The 12,570-nt window shown below is 54.3% G+C and overlaps 1 protein-coding gene across 1 annotated transcript in view; it reads right to left on the bottom strand.

The window, feature by feature from the left end:
- Positions 1–12,570, bottom strand: part of LOC116958458 (phosphorylase b kinase gamma catalytic chain, liver/testis isoform-like) — a gene marked incomplete at its 3' end in the record, with an annotated part of 64,981 nt that overhangs the window by 15,400 nt on the left and 37,011 nt on the right. Inside the window, exons 8-9 of the mRNA XM_076058610.1 lie at positions 11,520–11,673; positions 8,033–8,158 (exon numbers count right to left, since the gene is read on the bottom strand). Coding sequence (XP_075914725.1) covers positions 8,033–8,158; positions 11,520–11,673 — 280 coding nt within the window. The remainder of the gene's footprint in view (positions 1–8,032; positions 8,159–11,519; positions 11,674–12,570) is intronic.

Here is a 12,570-nt window from a genome sequence, read left to right as displayed (position 1 = left end):
GGAGAGAGAGACACGGGGAAAGAGACACGGGAGAGAGAGACACGGGGAGAGAGAGACACGGGGAGAGAGACACGGGGGGAGAGACATGGGGAGAGAGAGACACGGGGAGAGAGACACGGGGAGAGAGACATGGGGAGAGACACACGGGGAGAGAGAGACACGGGGAGAGACATGGGGAGAGACGCAGGGGAAGACACGGTGAGAGAGACACGGTGAGAGAGACACGGGGAGAGAGACACGGGGAGAGAGAGACAGAGAGAGAGACACGGGGAGAGAGACACGGGGTGAGAGAGACACGGGGTGAGAGTCACAGGGAGAGAGAGACACGGGGAGAGAGAGACACGGGGTGAGACACGGGGAGAGAGAGACACGGGGAGAGAGAGACACGGAGAGAGAGACACGGGGAGAGAGGCACGGGGTGAGAGAGAGACATGGGGTGAGAGAGACACGGGGTGAGAGAGACACGGGGAGAGAGACACGGAGAGAGAGGTACGGGGAGAGAGACACGGGGTGAGAGAGACACGGGGAGAGAGACACGGCGAGAGAGACACGGGGAGAGAGAGACACGGGGAGAGAGAGACACGGGGTGAGAGAGACACGGGGTGAGAGAGACACGGAGAGAGAGAGACACGGGGAGAGAGAGATATGGGGTGAGAGAGACACGGGGAGAGAGACACGGGGGGAGAGACATGGGGAGAGAGAGACACGGGGAGAGACACGGGGAGAGACACACGGGGAGAGAGAGACACGGGGAGAGACATGGGGTGAGAGACGGGGAGAGACGCAGGGGAAGACACGGTGAGAGAGACACGGGGAGAGAGACACGGGGTGAGAGAGACACGGGGAGAGAGAGACAGAGAGAGAGACACGGGGAGAGAGACACGGGGTGAGAGAGACACGCGGTGAGAGAGACACAGGGAGAGAGAGACACGGGGAGAGAGAGACACAGGGTGAGACACGAGGAGAGTGAGACACGGGGAGAGAGAGACACGGGGAGAGAGAGACACGGGGAGAGAGAGACACGGGGAGAGAGAGACACAGGGAGAGAGAGACACGGGGAGAGAGACACGGGGGGAGAGAGACACGGGGAGAGAGAGACACGGGGAGAGAGACACGGGAGAGAGAGACACGGGGAGAGAGAGACACGGGGAGAGAGACACGGGGGGAGAGACATGGGGAGAGAGAGACACGGGGAGAGAGACACGGGGAGAGAGACATGGGGAGAGACACACGGGGAGAGAGAGACACGGGGAGAGACATGGGGAGAGACGCAGGGGAAGACACGGTGAGAGAGACACGGTGAGAGAGACACGGGGAGAGAGACACGGGGAGAGAGAGACAGAGAGAGAGACACGGGGAGAGAGACACGGGGTGAGAGAGACACGGGGTGAGAGTCACAGGGAGAGAGAGACACGGGGAGAGAGAGACACGGGGTGAGACACGGGGAGAGAGAGACACGGGGAGAGAGAGACACGGAGAGAGAGACACGGGGACAGAGGCACGGGGTGAGAGAGAGACATGGGGTGAGAGAGACACGGGGTGAGAGAGACACGGGGAGAGAGACACGGAGAGAGAGGTACGGGGAGAGAGACACGGGGTGAGAGAGACACGGGGAGAGAGACACGGAGAGAGAGACACGGGGAGAGAGAGACACGGGGAGAGAGAGACACGGGGTGAGAGAGACACGGGGTGAGAGAGACACGGAGAGAGAGAGACACGGGGAGAGAGAGATATGGGGTGAGAGAGACACGGGGAGAGAGAGACACGGGGAGAGAGACGCGGGGAGAGACGCGGGGTGAGAGAGACACGGGGAGAGAGACACGGGGGGAGAGACATGGGGAGAGAGAGACACGGGGAGAGACACGGGGAGAGACACACGGGGAGAGAGAGACACGGGGAGAGACATGGGGTGAGAGACGGGGAGAGACGCAGGGGAAGACACGGTGAGAGAGACACGGGGAGAGAGACACGGGGTGAGAGAGACACGGGGAGAGAGAGACAGAGAGAGAGACACGGGGAGAGAGACACGGGGTGAGAGAGACACGCGGTGAGAGAGACACAGGGAGAGAGAGACACGGGGAGAGAGAGACACAGGGTGAGACACGAGGAGAGTGAGACACGGGGAGAGAGAGACACGGGGAGAGAGAGACACGGGGAGAGAGAGACACGGGGAGAGAGAGACACGGGGAGAGAGAGACACAGGGAGAGAGAGACACGGGGAGAGAGACACGGGGGGAGAGAGACACGGGGAGAGAGAGACACGGGGAAAGAGACACGGGAGAGAGAGACACGGGGAGAGAGAGACACGGGGCGAGAGACACGGGGGGAGAGACATGGGGAGAGAGAGACACGGGGAGAGAGACACGGGGAGAGAGACATGGGGAGAGACACACGGGGAGAGAGAGACACGGGGAGAGACATGGGGAGAGACGCAGGGGAAGACACGGTGAGAGAGACACGGTGAGAGAGACACGGGGAGAGAGACACGGGGAGAGAGAGACAGAGAGAGAGACACGGGGAGAGAGACACGGGGTGAGAGAGACACGGGGTGAGAGTCACAGGGAGAGAGAGACACGGGGAGAGAGAGACACGGGGTGAGACACGGGGAGAGAGAGACACGGGGAGAGAGAGACACGGAGAGAGAGACACGGGGAGAGAGGCACGGGGTGAGAGAGAGACATGGGGTGAGAGAGACACGGGGTGAGAGAGACACGGGGAGAGAGACACGGAGAGAGAGGTACGGGGAGAGAGACACGGGGTGAGAGAGACACGGGGAGAGAGACACGGAGAGAGAGACACGGGGAGAGAGAGACACGGGGAGAGAGAGACACGGGGTGAGAGAGACACGGGGTGAGAGAGACACGGAGAGAGAGAGACACGGGGAGAGAGAGATATGCGGTGAGAGAGACACGGGGAGAGAGAGACACGGGGAGAAAGAGACACGGGGAGAGAGACACGGGGAGAGAGACGCGGGGTGAGACGCGGGGAGAGACGCAGGGTGAGAGAGACACGGTGAGAGAGACGGTGAGAGAGACACGGGGAGAGAGACACGGGGAGAGAGACACGGGGAGAGACACGGGGAGAGAGACACGGGGTGAGAGAAACACGGGGAGAGAGAGACACGGGGTGAGAGAGACACGGGGAGAGAGACACGTGGAGAGAGAGACACGGGGAGAGAGAGACACGGGGAGGGAGAGACACGGGGAGAGAGACACGGGGAGAGAGACACGGGGTGAGAGAGAAACACGGGGTGAGAGACACGGGGTGAGAGAGACACGGGGAGAGAGACACGGAGAGAGAGACTCGGGGTGAGAGAGAGAGACACGGGGAGAGAGAGACACGGGGAGAGAGACACGGAGAGAGAGAGACACGGGGAGAGAGACACGGGGTGAGGGAGACACGGGGTGAGAGACACGGAGAGATAGACACGGGGTGAGAGAGACACGGGGTGAGAGAGACACGGGGTGAGAGAGACACGGGGAGAGAGACACGGGGTGAGGGAGACACGGGGAGAGAGACACAGGGAGAGAGAGAGACACGGGGAGAGAGACACGGGGAGAGAGAGAGACACGGGGTGAGAGAGACACGGGGTGAGAGAGACACGGGGTGAGAGAGACACGGGGTGAGAGAGACACGGGGTGAGAGAGACACGGGGTGAGAGAGACACGGGGTGAGAGAGACACGGGGAGAGAGACACGGGGTGAGAGAGACGGGGTGAGAGAGACACGGGGTGAGAGAGACGGGGTGAGAGAGAGACACGGGGAGAGAGACACGGGGAGAGAGACACGGAGAGAGAGAGTGACACGGGGAGAGAGAGAGTGACACGGGGAGAGAGAGACACGAGGAGAGAGACACGGAGAGAGAGAGAGACACGGGGTGAGAGAGACACGGGGTGAGAGAGACACGGGGTGAGAGAGACACGGGGTGAGAGAGAGACACGGGGAGAGAGAGACACGGGGAGAGACATGGGGAGAGACGCGGGGAGAGACGCGGGGTGAGACACGGGGTGAGAGAGACACGGGGAGAGAGACACGGGGAGAGAGAGACACGGGGTGAGAGAGACATGGGGAGAGAGACACGGGGTGAGAGAGACACGGGGTGAGAGAGACACGGGGAGAGAGACACGGGGTGAGGGAGACACGGGAAGAGAGACACGGGGAAAGAGAGAGAGACACGGGGTGAGGGAGAGACACGGGGAGAGAGAGATACACACAGAGACACAGACACACAGAGACACACGTGGAGACACGGAGACTCACGTGGAGACAAGGAGACACACGTGGAGACACAGAGACACACACAGAGACACACGTGGAGACACACAGACACACGTGGAGACACGAGACACGGAGACACGCAGAGACACGTGGAGACACGTGGAGACACGTAGAGACACACGTGTAGACACACGGAGACACGTACCCTGAACCTGCGTAGCGGGGAGAGACACAGAGACACGTGGAGACACGCAGAGACACACGTGGAGGCACGCACAGAGACACACACAGAGACACACAGACACACGTGGAGACACGAGACACGGAGACACGCAGAGACACACAGAGACACACAGAGACACACAGACACGTAGAGACACACAGAGACACACAGAGACACACAGAGATACACAGAGATACACGTGGAGACACCCACAGAGACACACGTGGAGACACACAGACACACGTGGAGACACGTGACACGGAGACACTTAGAGACACGGAGACACGTGGAGAGAGATACACACAGAGACACAGACACACAAAGACACGCACCCTGAACCTGCGTAGCGGGGAGAGACACAGAGACACACAGAGACACGTGAAGACACACGTGGAGACACAGACACGTGGAGACACACGTGGAGACACACGTGGAGACATGGAGACACAGAGACACACAGAGACACACAGAGACACGTAGAGACACGGGGAGACACGTGTAGACACAGAGACACACGTAGAGACACGGAGACACACAGAGACACACGTAGAGACACGTGTAGACACGTGTAGACACGCACCCTGAACCTGCGTAGCGGGGAGAGACACAGAGACACACAGAGACACATAGAGACACACGGAGACACGTAGAGACACACGTGGAGACACAGAGACACGTAGAGACACACGGAGACACGTAGAGACACACGTGGAGATACAGAGACACGTAGAGACACACAGAGACACGTGTAGACACGTGAACACACACAGAGACACAGAGACACACAGAGACACGTGTAGAAACCCACCCTGAACCTGCGTAGTGGGGAGAGACACAGAGACACGTGTAGACACAGAGACACGTGGAGACACGTAGAGACACACGTGTCTACACGTGGAGACACGTGAAGAGACACGTGTAGACACGCACCCTGAACCTGCGTAGCGGGGAGAGACACAGAGACACACAGAGACACGTAGAGACACGGGGAGACACGTGTAGACACAGAGACACACAGAGACACACGTAGAGACACGGAGACACACAGAGACACACAGAGACACACGGAGACACACAGAGACACACAGAGACACACGTGGAGACACACAGAGACACACGTGGAGACACACAGAGACACACAGAGACACACAGAGACGTGTCTCTGTGTGTCTCTGTGTGTCTCTGTGTGTAGATACGTGTAGACACGCACCCTGAACCTGCGCAGCGGGGAGAGACACACGTGGAGACACACAGAGACACACAGAGACACAGACACACACAGAGACACACAGAGACACACAGAGACACAGACACACAGAGACACGTGTCTCCACGTGTAGACACGTGTAGACACGCACCCTGAACCTGCGTAGCGGGGAGAGACACAGAGACACACAGAGACACACAGAGACACACGTGGAGACACGTGGAGACACACAGAGACACACAGAGACACACGTGTAGACACACAGAGACACACAGAGACACACAGAGACACACATGGAGACACAGAGACACAGACACACACAGAGACACACAGAGACACACGTGGAGACACACAGAGACACACAGAGACACAGACACACACAGAGACACACAGAGACACACGTGGAGACACAGAGACACACAGAGACACACAGAGACACACAGAGACACGTGTCTACACGTGTCTCCACGTGTAGACACGTGTAGACACGCACCCTGAACCTGCGTAGCGGGGAGAGACACAGAGACACACAGAGACACGTAGAGACACGGGGAGACACGTGTAGACACAGAGACACACAGAGACACACAGAGACACACAGAGACACACGTGTAGACACGTGTAGACATGTGTAGACACGTGTAGACACACAGAGACACACAGAGACACACAGAGACACACGTGTAGACACGTGTAGACACGTGCAGACACACAGAGACACACAGAGACACACAGAGACACACGTGTAGACACGTGTAGACACGCACCCTGAACCTGCGTAGCGGGGAGAGACACACAGACACACAGAGACACACGTGGAGACACACAGACACACAGAGACACACGTGTCTACACGTGTCTCTGTGTGTAGACACGTGTAGACACGCACCCTGAACCTGCGTAGCGGGGAGAGACACAGAGACACACAGAGACACGTAGAGACACGGAGACACACAGAGACACACAGAGACACACGTGTCTCCACGTGGAGACACGTGTAGACACGCAGAGACACACAGAGACACACAGAGACACATGTCTACACGTGTCTCTGTGTGTAGACACGTGTAGACACGCACCCTGAACCTGCGTAGCGGGGAGAGACACAGAGACACACAGAGACACACAGAGACACGTGGAGACACGGGGAGACACACACAGAGACACACAGAGACACACGTGTAGACACGTGTAGACACACAGCGACACACAGAGACACACATGGAGACACACAGAGACACAGACACACACAGAGACACACAGAGACACACGTGTCTACACGTGTCTCTGTGTGTAGACACGTGTAGACACGCACCCTGAACCTGCGTAGCGGGGAGAGACACACAGACACACAGAGACACACAGAGACACACGGAGACACACGTAGAGACACGTGGAGACACACGTGGAGACACACAGAGACACACAGAGACACACAGATACACACAGAGACACACAGAGACACACAGAGACACACATGGAGACACAGAGACACACAGAGACACACAGAGACACACAGAGACACACAGAGACACACATGGAGACACAGAGACACACAGAGACACACGTGTCTCCACGTGTCTCTGTGTGTAGACACGTGTAGACACGCACCCTGAACCTGCGTAGCGGGGAGAGACACAGAGACACACAGAGACACGTAGAGACACGGGGAGACACGTGTAGACACAGAGACACACAGAGACACGTAGAGACACGGAGACACACAGAGACACACGTAGAGACACGGAGACACACAGAGACACACGTGGAGACACAGAGACACACAGAGACACACAGAGACACGTGTAGACACGCACCCTGAACCTGCGTAGCGGGGAGAGACACAGAGACACACACAGAGACACACAGAGACACGTAGAGACACGGGGAGACACACGTAGAGACACGGAGACACGTGTAGACACACAGAGACACACGTGTAGACACGTGTAGACACGTGTAGACACGTGTAGACACACAAAGACACACGTGGAGACACACAGAGACACAGAGACACACAGAGACACACGTGTAGACACGTGTAGACACGCACCCTGAACCTGCGTAGCGGGGAGAGACACAGAGACACACAGAGACACACAGAGACACACATGGAGACACGGAGACACGTGTAGACACGTGTAGACACACAGAGACACACAGAGACACACAGAGACACACGTGTAGACACGTGTAGACACGCACCCTGAACCTGCGTAGCGGGGAGAGACACAGAGACACACAGAGACACACAGAGACACACAGAGACACACAGAGACACACGTAGAGACACGGAGACACGTGTAGACACACAGAGACACAGAGACACACAGAGACACACGTGTCTCTACGTGTCTCTGTGTGTAGACACGTGTAGACACGCACCCTGAACCTGCGTAGCGGGGAGAGACCTTGCTTGAGCTCCCGCGTGTAGCTCTGGAAGAAGGGGTGAGCCAACGCTTGTGCTGCGGTGAGTCGCTGCAGTGGGTCTACACACAGCAACCTGCATATCTACAATCAGATATCATCATCATCATCAACATCATCATCACTATCATCACTACCATCATCATCATCATGGAGACACAGGTCTACACACAGCAACCTGCATATCTACAATCAGATATCATCATCATCATCAACATCATCATCACTATCATCACTACCATCATCATCATCATGGAGACACAGGTCTACACACAGCAACCTGCATATCTACAATCAGATATCATCATCATCATCACTACCATCATCACAATCACCATCACTACCATCACTACCATCATCATCATCACCAGGGAGACACAGGTCCACACACAGCAACCTGCATATCTACAATCAGATATCATCATCATCAACATCACTACCATCATCACAATTACCATCACTACCATCACTACCATCATCATCATCACCAGGGAGACACAGGTCTACACACAGCAACCTGCATATCTACAATCAGATATCATCATCATCAACATCACTACCATCATCACAATTACCATCACTACCATCACTACTACCATCATCATCATCACCAGGGAGACACAGGTCCACACACAGCAACCTGCATATCTACAATCAGATATCATCATCATCAACATCACTACCATCATCACAATCACCATCACTATCATCACTACCATCATCATCATCATGGAGACACAGGTCTACACACAGCAACCTGCATATCTACAATCAGATATCAACATCACTACCATCATCACAATCACCATCACTATCATCACTACCACCATCACTACCATCATCATCACCATCATCACCATCACTACCATCATCATCATCATGGAGACACAGGTCTACACACAGCAACCTGCATATCTACAATCAGATATCATCATCATCAACATCATCATCATCATCACTACCATCATCACAATCACCATCGCTATCATCACTACCACCATCATCATCATCACTACCATCAACATCATCATCACTACCACCACCACTACCATCATCATCACTATCATCACTACCACCATCACTACCATCATCATCATCACTGCCATCATCATCATCATGGAGACACAGGTCCACACACAGCAACCTGCATATCTACAATCAGATATCATCATCAACATCATCACTACCATCATCATCAACATCATCACTACCACCATCACTACCACCATCACTACTACCATCACTACCATCACCATGGAGACACAGGTCCACACACAGCAACCTGCATATCTACAATCAGATATCATTATCAACATCACTACCATCACCATCACTACCATCATCACTACTATCACCATCACTACCATCATCATCACTACCATCATCACTACCATCACCATCACTACCATCATCATCACTACCATCATCATCACTACCATCACCATCACTACCATCACTACCATCACCATCACTACCATCATCATCACTACCATCACTACCATCACTACCATCATCACTATCATCATCAACATCACTACCATCACCATCACTACCATCATCACTACCATCACTACCACCATCATCACTACCATCATCACCATCACGACCATCATCACTACCATCATCATCACTACCATCACTACCATCACTACCATCATCACCATCACTACCATCATCATCACTACCATCACTATCATCATCACCATGGAGACACAGGTCCACACACAGCATCCTGCATATCTACAATCAGACATCACTACCATCACTACCATCATCATCACCATCATCACTACCATCACTACCATCACTACCATCACTATCATCACTATCATCATCACTACCATCACTACCATCACTATGATCACTATCATCATCACTACCATCATCATCACTACCATCATCACCATCATCACTACCATCATCATCACTACCATCATTACCATCACTACCATCATTACCATCACTACCATCATCACTACCATCACCATCATCACTACCATCATCATCACTACCATCATTACCATCACTACCATCATTACCATCACTACCATCATTACCATCACTACCATCATCACTACCATCATCATCATCACTACCATCATCATCACTACCATCACTACCATCATCATCATCACTACCATCATTACCATCACTACCATCATTACCATCACTACCATCATCACTACCATCATCATCATCACTACCTTCATCATCATCACTACCATCATTACCATCACTACCATCATTACCATCACTACCATCATCGCCACTAGGGAGACAAAGGCGGCCGGGCGTGTAGCTGGCCGATAGTGTAGCTGGGAAGCGATAGTGTAGCGGTTAGCGCACTGCACTATGAACCTGGCCACCTGGGTTCGATTCCCGCTCACGGCCAACACCAGTGACGATTATCTGAACCGGTCCTGGGCCTCCCCTAGGTCGACTCAGCCTCAAATGAGTACCTGGTGCGGTGTGTAAACATTGCCACTAGGGAGACAAAGGCGGTCGGGCGTGGTGCTGGCCACCCACCCCCTCGTGTACCGTTCCGGCCTTCATAAGTGCTCGCTAACAGCACTTGCCCCTACAGTCTGTTTAGGCTATATGGGGGATCTTTATCTTTGTGTAACTGTATGTGTGTGTAACGTGTGTGTCACTGTGTGTGTCACTGTGTGTGTGTGTGTCACTGTGTGTGTGTCACTGTGTGTGTCACTGTGTGTGTGTGTGTCACTGTGTGTGTGTCACTGTGTGTGTCACGCTGTGTGTGTGTCACTCTGTGTGTGTCACTCTGTGTGTGTCACTGTGTGTGTCACTGTGTGTGTGTGTCACTGTGTGTGTGTCACTGTGTGTGTGTGTCACTGTGTGTGTCACGCTGTGTGTGTGTCACTGTGTGTGTCACGCTGTGTGTGTGTCACTGTGTGTGTGTCACTGTGTGTGTATCACTGTGTGTGTGTCACTGTGTGTGTCACTGTGTGTGTGTCACTGTGTGTGTGTCACTGTGTGTGTGTCACTGTGTGTGTCACTGTGTGTATGTGTGTGTCACTGTGTGTGTCACTGTGTGTGTCACTGTGTGTGTGTCACTGTGTGTGTCACTGTGTGTCACTGTGTGTGTGTGTCACTGTGTGTGTCACTGTGTGTGTCACTGTGTGTGTCACTGTGTGTGTGTCACTGTGTGTGTGTCACGCTGTGTGTGTGTGTCACTGTGTGTGTCACGCTGTGTGTGTGTCACTGTGTGTGTCACGCTGTGTGTCACTGTGTGTGTCACTGTGTGTGTCACTGTGTATGTCACTGTGTGTGTACACTGTGTGTGTGTCACTGTGTGTGTCACTGTGTGTGTGTGTGTCACTGTGTGTGTGTGTCACTGTGTGTGTGTGTGTGTGTCACTGTGTGTGTGTCACTGTGTGTGTGTGTGTACACTGTGTGTGTGTCACTCTGTGTGTGCGTCACTTGCCAGGTCTTTGACGCAGGAGGATTTGTCGTCCCAGGCTGGCGAGTTGAGCTGGTAGCGCCCCTCCATGATGAGTCGCAGCATCAGCAGCTGCTTGCGATGCCAGAAGGGTGGGGAGCCAGCCAGCAGTGTGAACGTGATGACGCCACACGCCCACCTACACACACACACACGTACACACACACGTACACACACACATGTACACACACGTTACACACACACACCTACACACACACACAGACACGTACACACACACGTACACACACACACGTACACACACACGTACACACACACATGTACACACAAGTTACACACACACACCTACACACACACACAGACACGTAAACACACACACACACACGTTACACACACGTTACACACACACATGTACACACACACACACACGTACACACACGTTACACACACACACGTACACACACACACAGACACGTACACACACACACCTACACACACACACACACGTTACACACACACACATGTACACACACGTTACACACACACACGTACACACAAACAAAGACAAAGATCCCCCATATAGCCTGTAACAGACTGTAGGGGCAAGTGCAGTTAGCGAGCACCTATGAAGGCCGAAACGGTACACGAGGGGGTGGGTGGCCAGCACCACGCCCGACCGCCTTTGTCTCCCTAGTGGCGATGTTTACACACCGCACCAGGTACTCATTTGAGGCTGAGTCGACCTAGGGGAGGCCCGGGACCGGTTCAGATAATCGTCACTGGTGTTGGCCGTGAGCGGGAATCGAACCTGGGTCGCCAGGTTCATAGCGCAGCGCGCTAACCGCTACACTATCGCTCCCCACACGTACACACACACACGTACACACACGTTACACACACACACACACGTTACACACACACACACGTACACACACACACACGTACACACACGTTGCACACACACACACGTACACACACACAGACACGTACACACACACAGACACGTACACACGTGCACACACAGACACGTACACACGTGCACACACACGTACACACGTGCACACACACATACACACGT

Source organism: Petromyzon marinus (assembly GCF_048934315.1).
Source record: "Petromyzon marinus isolate PM22_M1 ecotype Great Lakes invasive population chromosome 77 unlocalized genomic scaffold, UKy_Petmar_22M1.pri1.0 chr77_unloc.2, whole genome shotgun sequence".
Classification (NCBI taxonomy): domain Eukaryota; kingdom Metazoa; phylum Chordata; class Hyperoartia; order Petromyzontiformes; family Petromyzontidae; genus Petromyzon; species Petromyzon marinus.
Note: the sequence above shows the minus strand (reverse complement) of the source record. Positions and strands in the feature narration are given on the sequence as shown.